Raw genomic sequence first — 26,680 nt, forward strand, 5'->3', positions numbered from 1 at the left:
AAGGGCGGGCGTGAAACGCTCCTTGCCTAGAGAAGAGGAAGAGGATGAGGAGACTGACAAGGTACCTAAGCTGTCCAGTGGGCGGCGAGGGCGCGGCTCCCGCGGTCCTCATATTAAGAGACCGCGCGGCCGTGGCAGACCTCCCAGCACGGGGGAATATGTGGGCCTAAAAAAAAAAAAAAAGTCAGCGACGTTAGTGGTACTGCTCCTGCACTATAAACAATATTTCATTGATTAAGAAGTGTTTATCTCCGCAAAACTGGATATTTCTAACAAGTGCCGTCAATACTCGCAACACAAGTGTTATCTCAGTGCCTGCATTAATAACAAGTGATATTCAAGCTGGAAGACGTAGCGTGGGCAGGCCTCCCACTAGGTGGACCGACGATCTGGTGAAGGTCGCGGGAAGTACCTGGATGCAAGCGGCGCAGGACCGGTCTTTGTGGAAATCCTTGGGGGAGGCCTTTGTCCAGCAGTGGACGTCTTTCGGCTGAAACGAACGAACGAACGAACGATATTCAAGCAAATATTTATTCGCCTGGAAGCTACATTTTCACAACTACCGTCCAATATTAATACAAATTGTGTATGTCAACATCAAATGACAGACCCAACTGTCACAACTCAGTGACAGGTGACAGCTACTAGCGACCATAGACATTCTGTGTTGCCACCCTACGCAATATTTTACCCAAGCTCGGGGAAAATAGTATCACGATGAGTATCTGCGGAGGCTGTAACAAATTGATTTCGGCGACCGAGGCCATTTCATGTATCAAGTGTCCTCGAGTTTACCACTTTGTTTGTGTCAATCTAACAAAAGAAAACTTCAAGAAACTGTCCAAAGATGCGAAAAATTCATGGAAATGCCCGGTATGCAAAAGTAACCAACCCAAAATCGGTGACAACTCTGATACGCCTATTCGGGGCACCAAAGCAGATGGCGGCTCGTGTGAGGATTCCAAAGTAAAACCTTCACACGCTGAAATTGGCAGTGACCTGGTGCAATTGATTTCATCAAAGATCAAGGAGACTCTCGATAGCGAACTACCGAAAATCATTAGTAGGGTGCTGGAAACAGAACTGAAGACCTTTCATCAAGAAGTACAAGAAATCAAAGAATCCATTAACTTTTTCAATGAAAAATACGAAGAATTGAAGCAGCTAGTGGAGAACCGCAACTCTGATGTCCAAAAATTGCAAGAAAAAAACAACGTGCTCGAAACAAAGCTGAAGGACGCACTCACTCGTATCTCAGCCATGGAGCAATACTCACGGGACTCAAACATTGAAATTCATGGACTTCCGGAGTTCCAAAATGAAAATCTGGCCCAGACCGTGATGCAGATTGGAAAAGTCGTGGATGCACCAATCGTGGACTGTGACATTCTGTCTGCGTTCAGAGTATCCAAAATCGATCCCACAAACAGCCGCCCTAGGACGGCTGTAATCAAACTCCGCAGCAATAGATGTCGAGACACGGTGATAGCAGCAGTATCTAAGTACAACAGACAGCACCAAGATGCGAAACTAAATACGAAAACGATTGGTATCGGTGGTGTAGCAGCGCCCATATTCGTAGCAGAGCATCTCTCCCCTGAGAACAAATTGTTGCATGCAGCTACGAGGCAAAAGGCTAAGGCTCTTGGTATCAAGTTTGTGTGGGTCAGAAACAGTAAAATTTACGTACGTAAGGATGAATCTTCACGACCTAAAATTATCTCCAATAGAGACGTTCTAGATGAATTGATTGCCTAGACAACCATCCGATGATGGCAACAGCAGAGTTGGGAGTATCTCTATTATTTTCAAGATCTATTACCAGAATGTGAGAGGCATGAAAACCAAAACAAAAGACTTTTACATGAACGCTATGCAGTGCGACTACGATGCGATCGTCATCACGGAGACGTGGTTAACGCCCGATATCTACGACAATGAGTTCATCGATCCCAAATATACGGTCTACAGAAAGGATCGCTCATCGTGTTCGGGACCTGTAAAATCCAGAGGTGGAGGAGTGATGATAATAGTTAAAAAAGATATCATCTCGTATAGAGTTCGGCAATGGGAAACTGATGGCGAGGATCTGTGGATTGTCATCGAGCTTCCATTAGAGAAAAATATGAAAAAGATAGCGATATGTGCCATTTACTTGCCTCCGCCACTGAGGTTTGATAACGTGAACAATTTTTTCACAAAGTCCAGTGAAGTATTAACTAAGGTAGACAACGTTTTGTTGATTGGGGACTTTAATATGGGTTTTATAACCTGGACCTTGGATGACGACAATAATAAATTATTACCTCACAACTACAATAGTAATCTTGGATATAGCTTAGTTGATTTTATGTCTCTGTCTTGTTTGAATCAGTGTAATGGAATCGTTAATTGCGACCGTAGAATACTTGATCTAGTCCTAACAAACATGTCAGATGTAACAGTCACCAAGCCCCTTAATGTTTTCAGTAGGTTAGACTCTTATCATCCACAATTAGAAATAAGTTTTGGTAACCTCATAGGCTCCTATATAGCTGTCAAACCTCGTTCAGATTTTAACTTTTATAAGGCAAATTTTGATTGCATCAACAAATGCTTAGAGAGTGTGGACTGGTGTGATGCTTTTAGAGACCTAAGTGTTAATGATATGGTTGCAGTGTTGTATGATAGAATTAACGAGGCGGTCATCGAAAACGTTCCCAAATACAAATCTACTAGTAAAAAGTATCATCCCCCATGGTTTAATAATAAACTAATTAATCTCATTGCAGAAAAGGAAAAACTTAGGTATAGATTTAAAAGATTTGGTAATCCACGTGATAAAATTGAATTTGAAATTTTACGAGATCGTTGTAGGCAACTAACTAAATCTCTCTACAAGGCTTATATAGCAAGAGTTGAAGACAATGTTCACAAAAATCCTAAATACTTTTGGAAATACATTAAGGACAAAAGGGCCGGCTCAGGGACCATTCCATCCAACATGTATAGAGAAGACGTCAAAGCATGCTCTGCCAGTGAGGTAGTAAATCTTTTCGCAGCTCAATTCAGTTCTGTCTACTCAGAACCTTCCAAGCTGGAGAATAAGCACACAGTTGACATTTTTGAAAACCTTCCACTACACAAAGTCACCATACATGAGAGACAGGTTTTACATAGATTGAAACGCGTTGATGTACACAAGAGTGCAGGACCCGATAAAATACCACCGTTATTCCTAAAAAGGTGCGCATCAGTAATGGCCTATCCGCTGACTGAAATCTTCAATAAATCCTTATCTACTGGCATATTTCCCGAGGAATGGAAAAAGGCACGCATTGTCCCTATCTTCAAGAGTGGCGAGCGTGAAAATGTTAAAAACTATAGGCCTATTTCCATCTTGTCCGCTATGTCTAAACTCTTCGAATCCCTAATATGCCCAATTCTTACTAACTATACAAAAAACATGATAAGCGATCAACAGCACGGCTTCCGGGAAAAAAAATCTGTTACTAGCAATCTTTTCTCCTACACCAACTCACTGATTGGGGAAATTGATTCGGGTGGACAGGTGGACTCAATATATACGGATTTTAGCAGTGCGTTTGATAAAGTAGACCACTTGACATTATTGAGTAAGTTGGAAAAGTCGTATGGTATAGCGGATCCTTTCTTGTCATGGTTTGAATCATACCTTGCTGGCCGTACCCAGTCTGTAGTCGTGAGCGGGCATGAGTCGTATAGCTATAAGGCAACTTCTGGAGTTCCCCAGGGTTCCTTGTTCCTGTACTGTTCGTAATTTTTGTGAATGACGTTGTACGGCGCGTAAAACACAGTTATTGTTCACTGTTTGCTGACGACATGAAAATATACCGCGAAATTAAATCCTGGGAGGACTCCGCATTTTTGCAGGAAGATATAGAGTCCGTTTATCAGTGGTGCCAGGACAATAAAATGATCTTAAACGTGGCAAAATGTCACCATATAACTTTCACTAAAAAAGAATCCCTCTTCAGACCTCTTACTCAATAAATGGTTCTCAGGTTGGCAGGGTTGATGAGATATAGATTTGGGTGTCATCCTGGATAAAAAGTTATCATTCATATCGCACTATAATAACATCGTCAACCGTGCTTCCCGTATGCTTGGCTTCCTCAAACGTGCCACAAAAGATTTTCGTCGAATTGACGCCAAAAAATCTCTATAATTCCCTTGTTAGGTCTATTCCTTACAGGGTTACAGTTACACCCTTACAGGGTCATAAGTTGAGACTAAGTTTAAGATCACCACCTATGTACACTTATGAAGCAATAAATAAATGATTATGATTATGATTATGATTCTCGAATTCAGCAGCATAGTATGGAATCCTTTCAACACACACATCAACAGAATNTATAGCGGATCCTTTCTTGTCATGGTTTGAATCATACCTTGCTGGCCGTACCCAGTCTGTAGTCGTGAGCGGGCATGAGTCGTATAGCTATAAGGCAACTTCTGGAGTTCCCCAGGGTTCCCACCTAGGTCCTGTACTGTTCGTAATTTTTGTGAATGACGTTGTACGGCGNTCCTCTCCATGGGGGGGATTTGCCTTAATCGCCACGCTTGGCAGGCGGGTTGGCGATCGCAGTTTTTTATAAGGTTTCGCACGCAGACGCTGCTGCCCGTCCGGTGCTGCAGGGATTTTGTCGCCTCTTACGACACGCCTCCTGTTGGCGGTGGGGAAGAGTATTCTTTATGGCCGTCCCCACACGGCACTTATGGCCGTCCCCACACGGCACTAAGTAAGTAAGTTAAATATGGCAATTAATTCTGGTTTTACCTTTTTGTTGCCCCTTCAATGTCCTTGTCAAGATTTTCAAAAGCGTCCATCTTGGCAAGTGCTATGATACCACCCCAGGAGGTGTTGTTTAGCCAGGAGTATGGCGAATTTTCAGGTGCCACGGCGTACTTGAGAAGGAAGTCCAATTCACGGGGGTCTACTTTTCCTTCACCTTGCAAGACCTACAACCATAAACACTAAAGTTGAAACAGGCCGTATGACGATACTACGCTAGTCTGTCTATTCCGTACAATCAATAGAGCATCAATAATAATACCTGAACTGTAATCAAGAACAAGAACACCAGCTTATCCCTCTCAAAGAGACCTCTGCTAGTGTACACAAAGACAGCAAACGTGATGCTGTCCAGTAGATTCCTCACTCGGCCTTCAAGGTCATCGGCAGGATCAGCGCGGGCCAAAGCATCTTTGAACACTACGCTGTAGGCCTTCAGTGAGAACTGGTACATCGGGTTGATTCGGTACAAATCGTTTAGGATGAAATACAGGATAGAGGCACGGGTAGCTGCTCGTCTATGGGAAAATAAATTAAAAATAAGTTATTCAAAAAATATTGTAATGTTTGTCGATTTCAATTACTTTACCTATATCGTTCTCTGGCCTCGTCAATCTTCACAGACGTAACCTTGCCTTCTTCGACCTTTATTTCAATGTCTGCTGCCGTCTTCTTGGTGGTTTCCAAGTTGATCACCAGCGCCGAATCACTGAGGATGTCAGGTCCGGCAGAAGACAATCTCTTCAGTAGATCGTCTTCAAGCGTTTTGAGCGTGATCTTGAAGTCATTTTGCTGTTTCGTTAGACCTGCTCTCAAGCTCTCCAAATCGGGTCTTTCAGCCTTCACGACTTCACCTAACAGCTGTTCTTCGAGACTGTTGAATGGGAGTAGTAAAAATTTAGTTTTCAGTTATTAATATAATATTGGCTTGAAAGATCATACGTGATGACATTTACCCATCTCTGGTGACAGTGAAGTTTATCAAGGTACACTGTGCCTGCATCTCGGGCTGGTAATGGGGATTTGCCAATTTAGTTTGTATAATCAGGCGGAAATTTGGATTGTAGTCAATTTCCCTGTCTCCAATCTGTATAAGAAATAATGTAATCAGTTCTTTGTATGGAGTGGACACCACTATTCAATTACAATTTTTGGCTGGTCGCTGGGGTGACTAGCACCACACATAGGTATTGAATGAAGTCAAAGAGCAACTGATGAGTAAGGCCCAGAACACACGGTGAATCGCAACTGCAACGAAACTGCAACTCCTAGTTACTTTTGAGTTGCATCTAAGTTTCACATGACGCGACCAGTTTGACCAGTTTCAAACTGGTCGCGTCATGTGTGGTCTCTCAACGGACGCTATGACACCGTGTGTTCTGGGCCAAAAGATCATAATATACATGCGTATAGTTTTATCACTTACTTGACGATTTACGAAATAAACCCTGGTAGTCATTAGTCATCAGCCAGAGTTTACTTACCTTTGAACGTCATCACCTATTTTATAAGTTATTTTACCTTGAGCACGCGTCCCTTTCTGATAAGCACTCTTCCCAACAGCGGCTCAAGCACGGCGTCAACAGACTCGCCGATGTTCTCTAACATCACCACGTTGCCGTTGCTGACCGCCCGCTCGATGCGGTCCAGGTAATTGCGCTGTGTCAGTCTGATCACTACCAGCGCGTCACCGTACTTGGACTTGATCCATTTTATGCCTTGTCTGAAATGATGGATTCATTTATCTTCATTGGTGATTGCCTCAACAAAATGAAATCTGGGTGATGTGCATGTTGTTGTAACGCTTAAAACATTATAGGTATGTATGTATAATTATATTGATATGACAGATAGTAATGAACATCATTTAAAACACACTATGAATTAAAATGACGAATGAAAGTCAAGTTTTATCATCCTATCATCAATTACAGACAGTTCTCACCGCTCAATGTGATAGCAAAACAAGCATCAGTCCGACAGTCCCTAGTGTCCCTACTCCCTGCAAGATAAACTAACAGAAGACTCACAGTTGAGGATCAATCATAAGTGGCCAGCGGGCAGAGTTTGTAAGAATAGTGGCATTTTCCGTGCTCATTGAATCATTGGGCAGTCCCTCGTTGTTCCAGACTGCCACCTGAGCGTCGTCTGTGAGCATGGACAGTGGATCCAAGCCTTCAGTTGTCTCGATTACGGGCTGAAAAAAGATACAATATTTTAACTCGCTTTTGTGATACTTCCTTGCAATTGAGAAGAGTCATAAGTTAATAATGCTATGCTAGAAAAACAAAAATGTTGTTTTGAAACTCACGTTTGTCTTTGACAACATAGGTACCCAGTCATCACTCATAAGCTGCTGCCGGTACCGACGCATGAAGCAACCAACGTAGGATATGAACGCGGTAATAAGCAATGTGTCGCCAGGCAACATGACTCCAGACTCTTTCAAGTTTGCTACAGTTGCGGTCCATCTAAAATCATGAATTGATCAACAGAATAGAAAGAATAAACCGCTCTTTTACGCGACATCTAGCTTTTGTCAGTCGCGGTCAGATTACCGTGCACAACAGCTATGAAGAACGTCTCGATTTCTTCAAAATGCAGAAACTATGCGACCGTCGCAAAACGCTAGACTTACTTTTCTTGTACAAACTTCTCAACGGCATGGTAGTTTCCCANTAAGACGCTAGACTTATTTTTCTTGTACAAACTTCTCAACGGCATGGTAGTTTCCCAAGACTCACTTGAAAAAATTCGTTTTCGTGTTCCAAGGCAAAGTTCTCGCTATCTCTGTAGAGACCTCTTTCACATCCCTTTGTGCAAAACTAAGTTAGGCCAAAACTCGCCACTTAACCGGTTGTGTGCAACGTATAATAAAGCGGTGACTGGCAACCCAGACACAGACACCGGTCTTGACGTTTTCGGTGACAGCCTCCCTAAATTTAAGTCAAAACTCAAGCCTGTATTCGGAACGACTTAGGCACCGAACAAAATGAACAATTACTAAATCCTTTATATTGTTCGGTGCTTAAACTCTAGACTCTATTCAATTGATTTTTGTTTTTACTAGTGTATAATTACCCTAACATTGCAAAAAGAAATGCTGTGTATACCTGTAATTGAGGTCATATACGTATCATGTGTTAAACCATGTTAAAATGTATGAACTGTATTATGTATGTGACTTTGTTGGTGTACCTAATAAATAAATAAAATAAATAAACATAAAACTTATACATTTCAGATGCAACGTGAGTCACCCTTCGAACATTTTTAACTTCACAGTTATAGAAATCGATCCAAAGCTGAATCTCGATGACCATGAGAAGATACATAAACAGAACCTGTTCAAGTATATTGTAAGTATTAAAGGCCGAAGCACACTTACCAACCCGGTAACGGATCGTAACCGTATCAACTCGAGGCGGTCAGTATTCTTTGTATTAAACTCCGTACTGCAATGCACTCTTATCCGCACCGTAACGTAAACGCCTCGCCTCGCGGTTGACAGCGTGACGAAAGGCGATACGGTGTTGATCCCTTTCCGGGTTGATAAATGTGCTATGAACTTTAATTCATACTATTAATTATTTATTATTGTATAATTATAATTTTAGGAAGACCAGGGTCTACATAATTTGAATATTATGGCAAAACCCTCCAGTATAGAGAGGCTTTAGGCGAATTATTGTAGAAAATATTTTTTTTAAAACAAGCTCATTACGTACCTATACGTCACACACACGTCAGTGTGTGCGCGCCGCATACGTATTGGCGCGCTCACATACAAACCGCGCTCGGGCGTTTCTATGAAGATGACCTACTCATTTGTATTTACTCTGATTACGGTTAGCACTCCGCTAAACTGATAACATTGTGGGAGGACTGTTCATCAGTGAACGTCCTGTGGTTGGTCAATATTTTCCTACGGAACCACTTGTATCTTTGGCTCTGTTTCTTGGACAGTGGGAAGTATACTGGACATGGTTGGAGAGCGTCACTCTCACTTGGCAATGTCCAGTGTAATGGACATAGGTTTGTCAGGAAACTGAAATAGGTAGATTTTTTTGGGTATTTTTTCTAGAGTCCTACACAAGCTAAAAACTGAAATCTGTAACCGTTTTACAAAAATTAATAAAAATTTCATCGAATGAAGGGTTTATTAATTTTAGACAATTAAAGATGAGCTTGCGGCGGAAATGGAAAGCAAACAAAAAAAACAACGGTACCTTGAAATATTTATATGCAATGAAGGTCAGTAGAATAAATAATAAATATACTATTTTTAATAGTCCAAGCAAATAAAGGAATTTTGACTTTGACTTTGAATAGTATGAGCTTATTATAAAAATAAAACTAAAATATGCTGTGATACCAATTTCTTCAACACCCTGTACATATCGTGCGCCTCAACGCATCGTGTGCTTTGGCTCTAAATCGTGACAGGCACGGATTTAGGGGGAGGGGGTGAACCGGGGCACCCCAGGGGCCAAAAAAAGGGGGCGCTTAGAAACAATCGTAGATCCGTGGCTGTCTGGGTATCTTTGGACAGAATCTCTATAAAAGCAAATGGTCCCTGACTGACTCCCTCGCTCATCACGAAATCTCAGAAACTACAAGTGCTAGGTTCCTGGATGCGAGCGGCGCAGGACCGGTCTTTGTGGAAATCCTTGGGGGAGGCCTTTGTCCAGCAGTGGACGTCTTTTGGCTGAAACGAACGAACGAACAAGTGCTAGATTCTCAAATTTTGCATGCGGGATCTATTTAGAACGTTGGTGCTCACTAAGACGAGATTTTGCAAAATTCAACCCCTAAGGAGGTAAAACGGGGTCGCGGGCGGCCGCTAGTACATAATAGTAGCAACTAAAAGCTTTTAATTTATGTTTTGGAACATTACATTTTGTAGAGTTACATAGCCAATAATATGATGTATATATAGGTCTACCGCTTCACCGCCATCGCCTGAGGTATGGGACGGCACGGGAGGGTGACATTGACATTTATGACGTGACAGAGCATATTCTGAAGATCTGAAGTCTCGCTGGCGTTTGACGTTACAAAAATACCCTCCAGCCGCTCACCTCAGGCACTGACTGAGTTAGCTAGACCTGTAGCTAGTAAAGTCTAAAGCAGGGTACTCATCTAGCCGTGTAGCATGTAATGTATCAGATACTGTATCAAGTGAGTACATAGGCACGAGTCCGCTGCGAGCTGCTCCCGCGTGGTTCGCAGGGAGATCGCAGCGACCCGCCGACTGGCGGTATCACTGCGAGCACAAAGGAGGATTCAGGAGCTCGCAGCCAGATACGCGATGACCGTGGACGAGCCGTACTCACTTGAAGGTTGGTTACGTTACATGCTACGTTACGTGCTACGTGGCAGGTGAGTACCCTGCCTAATTTTCGCGTACCTGGGTCTACAATAAATAAAGTTATTTCATTTGATTTGTTTTAGAAAAACGTAACCAAGACATATGACGGGAACTGGTCTTGCGAGATACTCACTTTAAAAGACATCCAATATGTCTCAAACATGGTGATAGTCGATAACAGCACGTATAGACAAACTTTCTGCCGTGCGAGAGTACATATACAAACACGTAAGTACCCGCGACTTTAAGCTCATAAAGCCTGGTCCGTGAGCACGTAGAATTTTGTCCAATGACCCCTAGCTACCCATCCTTATCGCTCGCGCGTAATTATATTGCTGTCGCGACTGTGCGACTGGCACCCGCAGTGAGTTTGCGAGACTTATCAACTCGGAAAGGGATCAACAACACACAATCGCGATCGTTACGGTGCGGATCGTGTGCGTTGTATGGAGTTTCATACAAAATACTNGCACTCTTATCCGCACCGTAACGTAAACGCCTCGCCTCGCGGTTGACAGCGTGACGAAAGGCGATACGGTGTTGATCCCTTTCCGGGTTGATAAATGTGCTATGAACTTTAATTCATACTATTAATTATTTATTATTGTATAATTATAATTTTAGGAAGACCAGGGTCTACATAATTTGAATATTATGGCAAAACCCTCCAGTATAGAGAGGCTTTAGGCGAATTATTGTAGAAAATATTTTTTTTAAAACAAGCTCATTACGTACCTATACGTCACACACACGTCAGTGTGTGCTGCGCGCCGCATACGTATTGGCGCGCTCACATACAAACCGCGCTCGGGCGTTTCTATGAAGATGACCTACTCATTTGTATTTACTCTGATTACGGTTAGCACTCCGCTAAACTGATAACATTGTGGGAGGACTGTTCATCAGTGAACGTCCTGTGGTTGGTCAATATTTTCCTACGGAACCACTTGTATCTTTGGCTCTGTTTCTTGGACAGTGGGAAGTATACTGGACATGGTTGGAGAGCGTCACTCTCACTTGGCAATGTCCAGTGTAATGGACATAGGTTTGTCAGGAAACTGAAATAGGTAGATTTTTTTGGGTATTTTTTCTAGAGTCCTACACAAGCTAAAAACTGAAATCTGTAACCGTTTTACAAAAATTAATAAAAATTTCATCGAATGAAGGGTTTATTAATTTTAGACAATTAAAGATGAGCTTGCGGCGGAAATGGAAAGCAAACAAAAAAAACAACGGTACCTTGAAATATTTATATGCAATGAAGGTCAGTAGAATAAATAATAAATATACTATTTTTANCCACCGCGGCTCCCGCCGCCCCCGCCCCCGTCTCCGCGTCTGTCGCTGCCTCGGCCGTGTCGGCCGCCCTCGCCGACGCCACCGCCACCGCCACCGCCACCGCGCCCGCATACTCGCCGGCTGACGTCGAGCCAAACAATTGGCTCACTTCGGCGTCCATCGGCGAGCTGTACGCCCGCATGGACACCATCTTGAAAAAGTCGGTTGCGGTCGTTAACGGCCCGGGCAGCAAGTCAAACAAGGCCGACATCGGCCTCATCGCCGCCATCGCCCAGGAGGCCCTCGCCATCCAGGGCTCGACGGGTTTCCGAGCTGCGGATGCGGTTGCGCGCGCCGACACCCTGGGCAGGCAGCTGGCCCACTCCAACGCCTTGCTTGAGAAGGAGCGTGAGCTGGAGGCCCTGCGCGCGCAGCTGGACGCAGTCAGGTCAGCCCCCCCTTCAGGACCAACCCACCACCACCCATGGCCATGCCAACCTTACGGTTATAACTGGCCGAATCGCGGGAGATGCGCGCGGAACTGCGTCTGCCGTAGCAGGTTGCACTCTNGATGTTGTAGAAAAGTCGCTCCTATGTACTGCTTAATTTATTTTACACTTAGATCAGCCATGACTAATCGTTATTTAACCCACCTGATTTTCTCTGAAGCCAGTCCGTTGACCAATCTGTTCGCTAAGTCAATAGTAGCATTGGTCGCATCTGCTTCAGCCTGACACTTCATTTTCTCGTTGACGGCTTCTTGGAAAGCTTTCATCAAAACCCCGAGTTTTTCCTCGAGTTCCTACAGTAAAAACATGTATTTAGTTAAATTAGTTTACGTAAAGAGGGTTGATTAATTCAGTAACTAAAGCACTAGGGCTAGTAGACTCAGTGGCGTAGCTTGGGGGGGGCAGGGGGGGCCATGGCCCCGGGCGGCATATGAAAGGGGGCGGCGGATTAGAAAAAAGAACATTGCATGAATAAGAAAAAAAAAGGTCGACTATGTCTACGTTGAGACTAACAAATCTAGCTATACTGGCAATTGAAAATGAGATACAAATTGATCAATATCGACGATTGTGTAAAAGATTTTGCTTTGAAAAAAGCACGAAGAGTACATTTTGAATCTATTTTTTTAAGTAATAGTAACAAAAATATTTAAGGAGCTTACTTACCCCTCTAAAACTTGCGCCACAGATAATCATTCGTGATTTCTCTTGTTACAAACCGAAATAAAAAAGTGGTTTGTAAATAGTTAAAGCCATATCTAAGCTACTTTTAAAACCGTGTATTTATTATATTCTGCAAGTTCGAAATTTTAAATTAGCTAAAATGGTAACTTTTAGCAGTAATTAAATCTGTAACTTGCTGCAAATATCTAATGAATTCAAACAAAACATTTTAAAAAATAGCTTCGATACATATTATACATTTTTCAAACCACTTTTTAAATTTCTATAACAAAAGTAATCAAGAAAAAATATGGTGGCGCTGGTTAGCTAGGGTACAACCCTTAATAATATTAAGCACATAATTATGTTATTCCTTCTAAGTTCAATGAGCACTATACAGTGTGAGTCACGTTAAAGTGTACATATGAAAATAGATGAAACTAGACCTATTTTTATCGACAAAAAAGAGGTCAAAAAATTTTAGAGAATTTTTTTAAATTTAACGTAACGTTTTATCGTAAATTTTTTTTAAACGTAACGAAAACGTAATAACTTTTAAACTAAGCGGTATATCCTGATAAAATAAAAACAGTAATAATGCTAAATAACAGGCGATACTAAAAAAACACATAAAATACACAAAAAAGGCCAACAAATAATTAAAAATTATACTTTTTGAAAAAAATTTGCTTTTAAATTCGTGTTTTTTTTGGATATTTGATAAATTTCTCCAAAAAATGCCCCTATATCCGGTGGTTTTTATTACTTTGTATTATTCTCTATCGTATTACCTTCGTAAAACCAAAAATCGCATGTCTCTATCCCTATCACAATGTTTGCAATGATCTTTTGAACTAAGACTCTCCGGGCGCGCCATTCAACGCTTCGTTAACAACGAAACTGAAAATGGCTCTAGATTTGTAATATCGATAAAAACAAGTTAGATTTCAAATAAAAACGAAAAATTTCGAAGTAAAATAAGCATTTTTAAAATTGTCTCTACTTGTAGCGGAGAATAATGTTGTGGCAGGCCTTTGTTCAAACGATCATAGCAAATGTTGTGATAGGGATAGAGATATGCGATTTTTAGTTTTACAAAGATAATACGATAGAGAATAATACAAAGTAATGAAAACCACCTGTTATAGGGGCATTTTTTGGAGAAATTTATCAAATAACCAAAAAAACACGAATTTAAAAGCAATTTTTTTTTCAAAAAGTATCATTTTTTATTATTTGTTGGCCTTTTTTGTGTATTTTATGTATTTTTTTTAGTATCGCCTGTTATTTAGCATTATTACTGTTTTTATTTTATCAGGATATACCGCTTAGTTTAAAAGTTATTACGTTTTCTTTACAATAAGTAATTGGAAGAAAAAAAAATCTATAAAAAAATAAAAAAAGATCTCAAAAAAATTTTGACCACTTTTTTGTCGATAAAAATAGATATAGTTTCATCTATTTTCATATGTGCACTTTAACGTGACTCACACTGTATATAATTTAAGATAATATTTACTCTCAACTAGGGCATGAATATCGGAATCTCGGAATCTCGTAATATCGGAATCTCGGACTGCGAGATCCGATATTTCAATTCCGATATTGAGCGACCCAATATCGTAATATCGGAATCAGATAAAAGTTTTAATTGAGATTTTAAACAAAGCGTTTAAACTCGCCACAACCTGCCACAAAGCCCAAAGTACATGATTGGCAAAGACCAATGATTTTCTCATGTCTCTCACCATCAATTTTTGTTCCATTGCAAATATTTTTATATCTTTACTATTTATGGTTAATTTAACTTGACCTAAATCAATTTTAGCATTTGCCATAGGTCAACAAAGAACGACATCTCAACTCCCTTTCAAACATTAATTTTACTGGACATGGACCGTCAGTTCAGCGTACTATGTGCCCTGCCCATTGCCACTTCAGCTTGCTAATCCGTCGGGCTATGTCAGCGACCTTAGTTAGTTTACGGAGCTCCTCATTTCTGATTAGATCTCGTAAAGAAACACCAAGCTTATCCCTCTCCATAGCACGTTGTGCCCTATATTCAAAGGCCACGTTTTCGAGCCGTATATCATCACTGGTAACACACACTAATTGAAGACTTTCGTCTTCGTATTCGACGATTTACCTCTTTCTCGAAATTGCATCTAACTACCTAGCTGATCGTTTGTCCGAGATAGACATACTTACTTGTCAACAATCTCGAGAATCGAGCTCCTAACCGAAACTGGGTAAGGAGCAACATGGACATTCGACATAAGCTTCGTTTTTTCCATATTCATCCGAAGGCCTACCTGTTGGGAAACTCGATTAAGGTCTTCGAGCATTGTGATAAGGTCTTCCAACGGTTCTGCCTTAGTACGCAAAACAGACGGACGATGAGGCAGCAAGGTTCTGAAGTGGAGGCCACGTACCGGAAAGCGCAGCGTAGGACTCATAACCACAAGGTGGACCGACGACCTCATAAAGGTAGCAGGAAGGCGCTGGATGCAGGCCGCCACCAACCGGCCATTGTGAAAATCAGCATCGGAGCCTGTGTTCAGCAGTGGACGTCCTATGGCTGACATGATGATGGTTTTGTGAGTTGTACATACTCCTTTATAATGCGAACAGTTAGGGACTGGAATTCGCTGCCTGCTGCTGTATTTCCTGAACACTATAATCCGGGCGTTTTCAAGGCGAGAGTGAATAGGCACTTACAGGGCAGATATGTACCATCCTAGACTGCATCTCACTTAACACCAGGTGCGATTGCGGTCAAATACCTGCCTTGTCTAGCATAAAAAAAAACATCGATAATCAAAAAGGAACGAATTACAAGCATATTCAAGTTTTTTACCACTCTCTACAATTTTTGTAACACGTGATTTGAATGACTCTAAAATTCGTTCCGCCAACATAAAACAGGGTAATATAATGAAGGAGTAAAAAAGTTTGTTTGATACCTGTGATTTTACAAAAACACTTTAATTATTTGCTAGTCCATATAGGCTCATTATCAGTAACCATATATTATCAGGTGATCTGTCTGCTCGTTTGCCTCTTGTCACATAAAAAACCAAATGCAATGGATACCCATAACGTAAAAATGGTTATAATACTTCAATTTTATGAAGTGCTGTTGTGTATAAAATTAAAGATTTTGATGAAAATCATTATTTTATTGTAAACAATCCAGAATTCTTACGAATATAACCAAATATTAATTTTATAGCACATGAACTCAATTCCGATATTAATATCGGAATTCCGATATTGAGATCTAATATCGGAATCCAATATCGGAATTGAAAACCTTCCGATATTACATGCCCTACTCTCAACTGACAAATAAATACTTTAATAGGTACTTGTTATTATTGTTTATTGTTAAATACACCTAGTGTTGCATTAATAAAGCTGAGCTATTTAAGAAAATCAAACTTCCTGTGGGTTTCAAGCAATTGCTTCTCTTTAATGTATTTTCCTTCTGAAGCAGTGCGTGGTAGTTTATTTTGACTTTCAACAAATAAGGTGAATAGTGTACCTGAAGTCCATTCAATGTAATATAAATTTAAACTTTAAAATATTTATAATTAAAATAAAGGGCGGCGGATTTCCGGACGGCCCCGGGCGGCGAAAAGCCACGCTACGCCACTGAGTAGACTCCACCTACAAGACCTACAAAATCAAAATCAAAAATATTTATTCAGTTTAGACCACAAGTGGCACTTATGAACATCAATAGATAAGGTAAGTGCCCCCTACTTCGGTATATTAAGGCTCTTACGACTTTAACATTTTATTTAAAAATAACCAAGCATGATATCAGTATGAAAGCCTTTGTATGCTAAACTTTGGTCTTTTGACAGTAAGTTAATACATAATTTATAGTTATATAGTTTGAACTTTTTTTAATATTAATTGTTCTGCGGACCTCTTGTTTGGATCCTGTTTCGTGACAAAATTTTGCTCTGTTTCTGAGTTCGTAAACTCATGTCCCCTATTTCGGGATAAGGTTTTATGCATACAGTTAGGATATTTTAATAATGATTAAGGGTTTAATAAATTTAAAAACGATAATAAAAATTTAGAATAAAATAATTATGTGAAATTGACGATATTTTACCTGAAATATTCATAAGAAATAATGTGAGTAGTATAATATTTTGATTTGTTAATACTAACAATATGTGAAAATATTTATATAACCATTAGAAATGTAGGGGGGGAACTACCCCATATACAATACAAATAAACAAAGATAAATAAAACAAATCGAAATAAAACCAAAATTATGCTGGTACTACTTATGCTAATTTATCTTAAAATTGGTCATATATGTAAACTTCAAACTCGTGTCATATAAATTCTAGTGAACGAAACATATACCGAATTTAGGTCATGAGAAACTTATATAAATGCATTATTTGTTTCATAACTTACATTTAAATTATCATAAATAATTATTTAAAAACCAAGCATCAAAATGTTATCCATAATATCCTTGAATCGGTAGTGTCACGAAATAGGGGACACCCGAAAAATAATATGTACGCTATTTCGTGAGTCAATTAATCGCAATTTTAAAGGAATTCTACGTTTTCATATAACTTTTTTCTAAGCCAAATCAATTGTCAAGGAACACATGAAACTACTTACAAGTTTTATTTAAATGGACGTTTCTTCGCCTTTTTATAAGCTTAAGAAGTTGGAGCGCTCACCTTACGGTGAGAGCAACCTTTGCAAGCCGCACGGCTGTTTTTGGCTCTCTGAGAGTTTGAAGCTTCGTATTGCTCTCATTTTTGGCGCCACAATGTTGGTACTTGGTTTTTTAGATAGCTTAAATAATAGAGTTTTTGTAGTAATGAAGAATTTTTATAAATAATATTCCATTTGCTTATTATTTGAGCTAGAAAAAAAACTTACGAACTTACGTACTATCACGAACTAGTAGCCGTTTACCTTATATCTTAAATTTGTTTATTGGCAATTCGACAAGGTTGTGTGGTATTTTGTTAAATATGGTAATACATTTCCCCAAGAATGAATTACCTATCTTATGCAACCTAAATGATGGAACAGCAAGTTTATTCTTATGTCTCGTGTTAAATGAGTGGACGTCACTTTTCTTAGTAAATAAATGTATATGTTTACGGACATACATAATGTTATCAAATATGTATTGAGAAGCCACAGTCAATATATTGATTTCTTTAAAAACTTCTCTAAGCGAGTTACGTGGTTTAAGACCGTATATTTCCCGAACAGCTCTTTTCTGTAAAATGAAAATTGAGTTTGTAGACGAGGATTTTACCTTAATCTGGTCTGTAAGCATAGCCAGCTTGTCCCTGGCAGCTTGCAACTCCGCATTGGCTGCGTTCAGAGCGCGCCTCTTGGGCTCGACCACCACGTACACATCGTAGAACTTGCAGATGTTGATCACCCACGCGCAAAGACCCGCTGCCGCAGCCGACTTGGACATAATGAACTCCGCATTGAAGTCTGGATTCTTGATGTAAGGCTGCACAGCCTAGGGTTACAGATTAACACATTAGACACACATGTTACAAAATTTAGGTATAAAAGCTTAAACGTTATTGGTAACTTTACCTTGATGACATCGGGATGGATATTTTCCTTGTCGTAGTAAACCAGGTCGTATAAAAACTGATCGACTTTTGCCATCATTAGCTGAAAATTACAATAAGGCACTGAATTTCCTGTAGTTAATGAAATGGTGCTCAAAGCCTTCACATTCGCACAAGAGCAAATTAATTTTCCATTACTGATGGTACTTTTATTTTATGGATTACAAATTTGATTTTATGGATGGATAAATGCCTAATTTTATTGTTTACAAATCACATATTATACCTCTATGAGGTAGCAATGTAACATTCTGAACATCTTGTACCTACTACCCTTTATTGTTGGAACTTCTGTATCATTGCGAAGTGAATAAATGAATATGAATATGAATACTCCATGGCTTTCACATTTCTTCTTCGCACATTTTGATTATTAGCTTACAAACCTTGCAAGCTTTCCATGACCTGTCCTTTGGAATCTTCCCCTTCTTGGAAAACAGCACGAGCACAGCAGCTGTCACGGTGACTACCGCGTCGGGCGGCGAGCCGAAGGCCTTCAACTCAGTCAAGTTGTTCTTGTTCAAGGTGTTCAAGGCCTCTTGCGCCGCGAGCAGAGCCGGCTCTGCTTTAGCCAAGTCATCAGCGCAAATCTTGGCCTTAATCGTGACGTCTTCCTCAATCACTTTGACCTTCTTCTCCTCCTCGGCAGCTATTAATGGTAAAAACTATTCAATAAGATGTAATTGGTCATTATAAGTATGTATAGCCATATCATACAGTATTCAGTACAGTGAAAAATATTCCTTTGATATTTGAATTCAGTTACATCTACTTACCAAACGCCTTTTCTTTGGATACTTTTTCACTTTCAGCGCCCACCACTTCAATGAGTTCTTCGGCCGCTTTGTTTTTAATTTTCAAATCGATTTCTTGCTCTGCTAGAGTCACCTATTCAATATTTATGATTAGTCATCGATGTAGCTGCATATTAACTGCCTAAATATATGTTTCAAAGTATTTTACCTTTAACACAGCCACATCAGCAGCACATGAGGCCAGTTTTTCCAATCCGTTTTCGAGTCTCGCTATCATCATTTTGAGATTCGTCGTCTTCTCGCTGATGAGTTTGGAATAGAGGGCGATCTGTTCCAAGAAAGTCTTCGGCGTCGTGTAATTGTACCGACGCTCGTTTTGGAAGTAAACTGCTGACATTAGGTTCACGCTCTGGTGGACGTGGGCCATGAACATTGCTACTGCATCCACCAAATGAACCTATGGAAAAAATGTATTATACGTTTTCACTAAATACTTACTCAAACTAGCTGCCCATGCCAACATTAATTTTCCAAAACGTCATGCCAAAATTCGTGTCTCATTTATTTATTTATCACCACATGATCTATCAAGCGTCTCCACTAGTTCAATTTACCTTTCACGCACTTATTGCATTTGTTTCTGTCCATTGCCTTAGTTTTTCAAATTCAAATCTTTATAAGTATTCATGTATAGATCGTGCCATCCACGAAGACGCGCCCCACCATTCTTCCGCTAATGTGTTATCGGTACACGCTTAATTATCCATGAGTGCACACGCACACTACATTAATGACGCTCAGATTGCTCGGATCAAACTCCCCGCACCCCGCGCTTCCCTCGACCAAAAATTGGTGGGGCGCGTCTTCGTGGATGGCACGATCTATAGTTCCTCTTCAGGAAACTTCACCCGTCCCAAATAAAGCATTATTCAATCGTATGTCATTACCGGTAAAGCCTCGACTTCAGCGATGAACCGCTTGGAGACAGAGCGCAGCGCCTCCTGCGGCCACTCGTGGAACCAGTTGATGGCGGTGCAGTTGACGATGGAGGGGAACTTGCGCGCGCGCACCCTGAGAGTCGCGCCCACGGGCGAGAAGCACAACACCACCTGGATAGGAACGAAATTCAAAATCAATCGCACACGAAAGCTTATATTCAGACTATACATTCTGGCATAGAAAAACACATTCTGTGAAAATTTTAATTTATGGAAGGGTAACGGACTCCTATATAAAAAATACATAATAGTGTAATCAAAGAATATAACTATTATTAATCACAGTATAACTGTATCATTGTAACCTACCTTTAGCATGGTTCGCACTCGGTTGATGAAGAATCTCCAACAATTTTCACGTGTATCTGGTACACCCGATGCTTTCGTCTACAAAACAGTTTTAAGTTATTGCTTCATATAGAAAAGAAGATAAAATTTTCTTACTTCTCAAGGATTGACAATTTAAAAGCTCACCTCTCCCCTGACACCATTGATGAGATTCTCAGTTTCATCATCGGCGAACAACTCTGGAATTTCTCCAGACGCCAACAAATCGTTGATCAGCACCAAGAACCGCTCCTCGGCGACCTGGGCGTCCGTCATCAGGAACACGTTGCCGATGTTCTTAAGACCCGCCTTGACGTACAAGCCAGCTACCAATAAAAATAAGAGAAGTGCTTTATCCAAAGATAGTTTGGAAGGTAGTGAATTTGTTTGAATTTTATTTCGATTGGCAAGTGAAAAGTCAAAATATAAATTTACTCTTACACATTCCTCGATGTTAGACCTTAAAGGCGGTTCTGAATATATATTTTTTTATAAAATGAAGTTTGTATCTGCGTACGGGCAACCCTTTTGGTGTTTCTATTGTCAAGAGGTTATGATACCATGAGGCTTATGAGTGTTCAGTTTGTTACCATGAATATTGAGTATTGATTGTTTCTCATAGACAGGCATTTTATCAACTTACCCAAATCGAGCTTCAAGTCGTTGATGCTGTAGCCTTTGCGCAGCTGAACCTGGAACACCTCGAGCGAAGAGATGAAGGCCGACAGCCGCGACAACGACTGCTTGCCCGACCCGCCTACGCCCACCAGTAACGCGTTGCCACGCGGCGCTTCTAGGATGCGATTGATTCTATGGACAACAATCATCATCATCATAGTCGACTGTAGTCGTCATCGTCATCATCACATTGAAGTCATTTCGTCTCTACTATAATGGACGACCTACTTAATTTGGCAAAGGCAAAAGTGAGGATTTCACCTATAGATACCTACCTACTATCCACACTGGCCAGGGCCAGACATAATAGGCCTGATAACCTTGAGGAATAACATGATTGAAGAAATACCTATATTACATTTTCAGGCGCTCTAAACAAAGTAACATTCGTGACAGTTTTAACTCCGAAATCTCTACCGCTTTTTAGTAAGTAAATAGGTATATCGCAATCGCGTAAAACAATATTTGGTGAAATACAGTACGCTGGACTTTTATCACAGAGCTTTCGGTAGGTTTTTTGTCAGACCAATTAATAAACCAATCGTGCTCTTACCTGCAGATATGATACATGGCGTCCTCGAATAGCACCAAGTTCATGGTAGCAACTAGGTCGTTATAGCCAGACAACGACTCATCTAGCAACTTCTTGATTTGAGGCCAATCCCTGATTGGGAAGTACTTGGGATCGCCCACTCCTTCCGCGAAATGACAATATATCAGGGGTTTTTCAAATACTACATTCTCATCGAAGTCCTGGAAATGAAAAAAAGGTAGTTAGAAATTTGAAATTAATTCTCAACTTATGCTTAGATAATGCTTAAGGAGTGATGTCCATTCGTAGGTACAAAGTCAATTCTCATTGGTAGATGCTATGAGAGGAAATGATATTGATATAATTATTACCTCGCAATTCTTTTTGATAACGTCAGAGATAAGTTTTTGGAAGCTCTCGTTATCAGCAGAATCCACAAGTTTGTCAGAATACACTCTAGTAGCTTCGTGCATCCATAGCCTGATCAACTCAGATTGTGTCTTAATCGCATCTCCGGTTGTGAATAACATGCCCTAAAAGAAAATCAGATATATCTGAGTAGGGAATTGCAAAAAATACAAAAACAGGATTCTCTATACGAGTATAAATGAATGAATCTTCTGTTAAAGCTTAAAAGGTAACCGTTAAGGATTGCGCTGAAAAGCAAGAAATGAAAGGATTTTACAAAATTCAACTCCTAATGGGATGAAACGGGGTCCAAAACTTAACGCGAGAGAATCCAAGGCCACAAGCCAAATACAATCATCTAAACAATAACCTGGAATATATTAGACAGGTCCCTAAGGTTGAAAATGTAGTGGAACTTGATCGCAGTGGGCAGGAACATGCTGGATAGCTTGTTATGCAGCGCGAGCGCCGCATTGACCAGCGGTTCGGCGTAGCGAATCACCGGGATGCCGAACTTGTTCAGTGGATTGGCCACGTGCTGCGACAGAATCTGCTTGTAGATGTGGAAGCACGCGTCTATGCCGGGGAAGCTGAAAAAGGTAGTTTTAAACAGTTTTAGAAACTTTTACTTTTCGAAAGCCTAACTATTTGAAAACCTAGCTATTCGAAAACACAACTTTAGAAAAAATGCATGCAATAGGCGTCATAATGTAAAGCGACTGCACATCAGACAAAACATTTCAGTTGAATGTATTATCTTGATGTGCTGTTATTTAAAAAAAAATCTAAATGGCACAAAATAGAAGCTTTATTTCTTCAAAAAAGCAATAAATAAATTAATATACGTCCTGTCGCTGGTTTCTGGCAGTAACTACTTAGGTTCTCATGTGGGAACATTAGGAAGCCTTTAGTTTACCTCACAGCAAATGTACAGAAATGTCTTTGCAGACGTGGGTCGATTGTGAACGATCCCGCTGTGGGGTTCATGCACGACACGAACATACAGTTCGATATGTCCTTCAGCGACAGCTTTTGTCGATCGTACCTGAAACATTTAATCATTCGGTGATAAACAATCGAGGTCTTCGATTTTTACGACCTTTTTTTGGTTTTTAAAGCATTAAAAAAGACATTACCAATGCTTGTAGTCCATGAATTGCCTGATAAGTGTATGTGGCTGCACAGTGCCGTAAGTGTCGACTTCAGGCATGTTCAGATCATCCACGAAGTAGATCATAAACTTACTGCCAGGAGGCCCGAAGTTGCGACCTGATTTCTTCTCCAATGGCTTCTCTAATACTTTTTGAATCATTTCTGAAGGTAACAGAAAGAATTAGGCTAGACAATGATGCAAGAGTCTATCGAGCTAAGCGTTCTTTAGTTATTGTAATAATAATAAAAACGGAAAGGGAAGAACGTTAAATTGCAATTAGCTCAATGATAAGTCAACAGTGACAGTAGGCCTAACAATTTTTTACCATATCACTTACCAGAAGTAGTATAGAAATTAAGTGGAGCGTTGGCAATGGCGAAGGAATCTGGCAAGGAATTCAGTTTGGCCGCAACGCTCACAGTTTTCCCGCTGCCGGCACTGCCTACCAACATCACAGGCTTCTGCTTCGCGATCAGCAGATCCATGAAGAATCTGATACGGGTCGTCTCCGACGTCGATACTAGACATGACTGTAAAAAGAGGACATTTGGAAGCGCAAATCTACAGTAGCAAAGAATCCATGTATACGTTAAACCACATTATGTTTAAATGGCCTAATTTTCAAGCTATTTCGTGTGTTGATTATTTGACAGAATAGAAAAAGAAAAGACGCGGTAAACCCAGAAGGTCTATAGGAATAACTTTACCTGTAAAGGCAGATCAGGATCAAGTTCAAAGTTCTCAATTTTCTCAGACCATGGGAGCCACTTCTTTGTCTCAGAGTCGATGAAGAAACTGAACACATTGCCGGTGGAAGGGAACTTGATTTGTTTGAACTCATTGCAGAACCATTTGCTGAATTCGTTACGCCAGTCCACGAGCTGATCTTGGAAGAGTGCGGAACCGAAACCCCACACGATGCAAAAAACGAAGTATGTCTCATACCTAACGTTTAAAGACAAATGTTAGATTTAAACTTGAATCTATTTTTAAAGATAATCCATAAAAATAATATTTTGGAACCCACCATTCTTTTGGACAGTCACTAGGCAGCAGTGACTTGTTCAAGAAACACTCTAGTAAATAACACGTAAGCTGGATCTGTTGCAGTTCAGTGAGCGGCGTCACACGCTTGTACTTCTTGCAAGACTCCAGAAGTGACGGAATGTACTTGTCGAACATTACCGTCAGCATTGCTTTCTCACTCTCATCGTCTCTTGTTGTATCGATCCAGGATGCCACAAATCTGAATAATTTGTATTAAAAAATGTGTAGGTAAAATAATAAACTGTTAGTAGTTTTTTATACGAGGGCTGCACTAAAAGTATCGGGAATGGAATATTTCCACTGTTCCAGTCATATTAAAATCTATTTAATTGCAAACTCCAGGGTTTTAAAAATCGTATACCATTTATTTATTTTAAAAAAGATTCTCGGTCGTATCACAAGGTCTTGTCAAACTTGTTTAGTCGTTGAGAAAATGGAATTGACTCGAGAAAATTCAAGAGCGATGATTTATTATGACTTTTGAAGTGTTTTAACACAAAAACAGTGTGTTGACCGGATGATTTCTGCATTTGGTAATGAAGCCCCATCCAAAACCACAATTTATCGCTGGTTTCCTGAATTTCAACGTGGACGTGTCAAGCTCAGTGATGATCCCCGTCAAGGTCGTCCAAAAACTGCAGTCACCTAAGAAAACGTTGATGCTGTGCGTAAGCTGATTGAAGAAGATCGACATGTGATATACCGCGAAATTCAGGCAACTTTAGACATTGGCATGAGTCAAATACAAATAATCTTGCATGAACAATTAGGTGTAAAAAAGTTGTTTTCCCGATGGATACCGCATTCGCTCTGTGAAGAGCAAAAAGCGGCTCGCGTTACTTGGTGCGTCAGAACTCTCGGGAGATTACATGCAGGATCCTCAAATGCTGTATACAACATCGTATCAGGTGACGAATCATGGATATACGCGTACGAACCCGAAACAAAAAACCAGTCACGAGTTTGGGTGTTCGAAAATGAATTAAAGCCAACAAAAATTGTTCGTTCACGGAGTGTTGCAAAAAAAATGGTGGCCACGTTTGTCTCCAAAACCGGCCATGTTGCGACTATTCCTCTTGGGGGACAAAGAACGGTTAATGCAGATTAGTATGCTAGCATTTGTTTACCACAGGTCGTTTCTGAACTCCGTAAAGAGAACTGCAACCGCCGCATCATCCTCCATCACGACAATGCGAGTTCTCACACCGCGCACTGAACAAAAGAGTTTTTAGAGCAAGAAAACATAGAATTATTAGTCCATCCGCCGTACAGCCCCGACCGAAGCCCTAATGATTTCTATACTTTCCCTAAAATAAAGAATAAATTGCGTGGTCAGAGATTTTCATCACCTGAAAAAGCTGTGGAAGCCTACAAAACGGCCATTTTGGAGACCCAAACTTCCGAATGCAATGGTTGCTTCAATGATTGGTTTCGTGTATGGAAAAATGTGTCAAATTTCGCGGAGAATACTTTAAAAAGCAATAAATACATTTTTTAAATAGTAATGTTGTTTCACTTCCTTGATTCCCGAAATTTTCAGTGCCGCCCTCGTACTATAGGACCTTCTACCTCGGCATATTTGTAGACCGACACCGTGTTGTGTCTCAAGTAAAATAAAAAATGTTTAATAAACAGTTTGCTATACTTACGGATTCCACCCCAAATCCTGAGGATTAATGTACAAGATACCAGCACGTGAGACAGTAGCAGGGGTGGCTGTGCGCAAGTTGGAGATCTCAAACAACAATCGCATCGTTTTATTCAAGGCGATTCGCTCGTTACTAGCCAACGTTAGCACCTGGTCAAAGCAAACCACGTTTTATATAGGTACTTACGAGCAAAAGTATGGAATCTCCTCGTTATGTTTGGTTCCAAGCCATCTTAAGAACTGAATGACTATGTATGTATCTATCAAATTAAAGACTATAAAATATTACCTTTAAAATGGTAACTACTATTTTTATTTATCTTCTATATTTTTTTTATTTATAACTATTTTCAACCGACTTCAAAAAAGGAGGAGGTTCTCAATTCGACCCGTATGTTTTTTTTTTCTATGTTTGTTACGCGATAACTTCGCCAATTATGAACCGATTTGAACAAATCTTTTTTCGGCGTATAGGTAATACCTCAAGGGTGGTCCCATTTAAATTTAATAATAGAAAAAACAACCCCCAAGGGTGGAAAATTGGGGATGAACTTTTTTATACGCAATATCTCCGCCGATTATAAATCAATTTGAACGATTATTTTTTTGTTGAATAGGTATTATCAAAAGGGTGGTTTCATGCGAATTTGAAGAAAATATTTCACCCCTAAGGGTGGAAAATTGGGGATGAACTTTTTTATACGCAATATTTTTAATTTTTAGTTTTTTTTGTGTTCACGCATTTGAAGTCGGTTTTATTTTTTTTAAAAAGGTAATTAGTTCTTACGATCGCTCGGAACAAGTAGGGTGATTCCATACTTTTTGTCACGAGTTTAGAAGTCCAGTCCA

The 26,680-nt window shown here is 40.1% G+C and overlaps 1 protein-coding gene across 1 annotated transcript in view; it reads right to left on the bottom strand.

Moving 5' to 3' along the window:
- Positions 1 to 4,797: 4,797 nt before the first annotated feature.
- The window catches only part of LOC114365100 (dynein beta chain, ciliary-like), a 39,504-nt gene continuing 17,621 nt past the window's right edge, over positions 4,798 to 26,680 (bottom strand). The window contains 26 exon segments of the mRNA XM_028321570.1: positions 4,798 to 4,983; positions 5,079 to 5,334; positions 5,406 to 5,690; positions 5,773 to 5,903; positions 6,338 to 6,539; positions 6,847 to 7,013; positions 7,128 to 7,287; positions 12,119 to 12,267; positions 17,952 to 18,167; positions 18,248 to 18,328; positions 18,672 to 18,934; positions 19,062 to 19,173; positions 19,249 to 19,497; positions 19,988 to 20,149; positions 20,348 to 20,425; positions 20,513 to 20,691; positions 21,009 to 21,175; positions 21,597 to 21,796; positions 21,947 to 22,108; positions 22,354 to 22,573; positions 22,900 to 23,028; positions 23,120 to 23,297; positions 23,474 to 23,666; positions 23,844 to 24,081; positions 24,164 to 24,382; positions 25,833 to 25,981. Of these exon segments, the coding sequence (XP_028177371.1) occupies positions 4,798 to 4,983; positions 5,079 to 5,334; positions 5,406 to 5,690; positions 5,773 to 5,903; positions 6,338 to 6,539; positions 6,847 to 7,013; positions 7,128 to 7,287; positions 12,119 to 12,267; positions 17,952 to 18,167; positions 18,248 to 18,328; positions 18,672 to 18,934; positions 19,062 to 19,173; positions 19,249 to 19,497; positions 19,988 to 20,149; positions 20,348 to 20,425; positions 20,513 to 20,691; positions 21,009 to 21,175; positions 21,597 to 21,796; positions 21,947 to 22,108; positions 22,354 to 22,573; positions 22,900 to 23,028; positions 23,120 to 23,297; positions 23,474 to 23,666; positions 23,844 to 24,081; positions 24,164 to 24,382; positions 25,833 to 25,981 (4,731 nt within the window).

The sequence above is a fragment of the Ostrinia furnacalis genome, unplaced genomic scaffold (assembly GCF_004193835.3).
Source record: "Ostrinia furnacalis isolate ACB-3 unplaced genomic scaffold, ASM419383v2 OfSCF7554, whole genome shotgun sequence".
In the NCBI taxonomy this organism is placed as follows: Eukaryota; Metazoa; Arthropoda; class Insecta; order Lepidoptera; family Crambidae; genus Ostrinia; species Ostrinia furnacalis.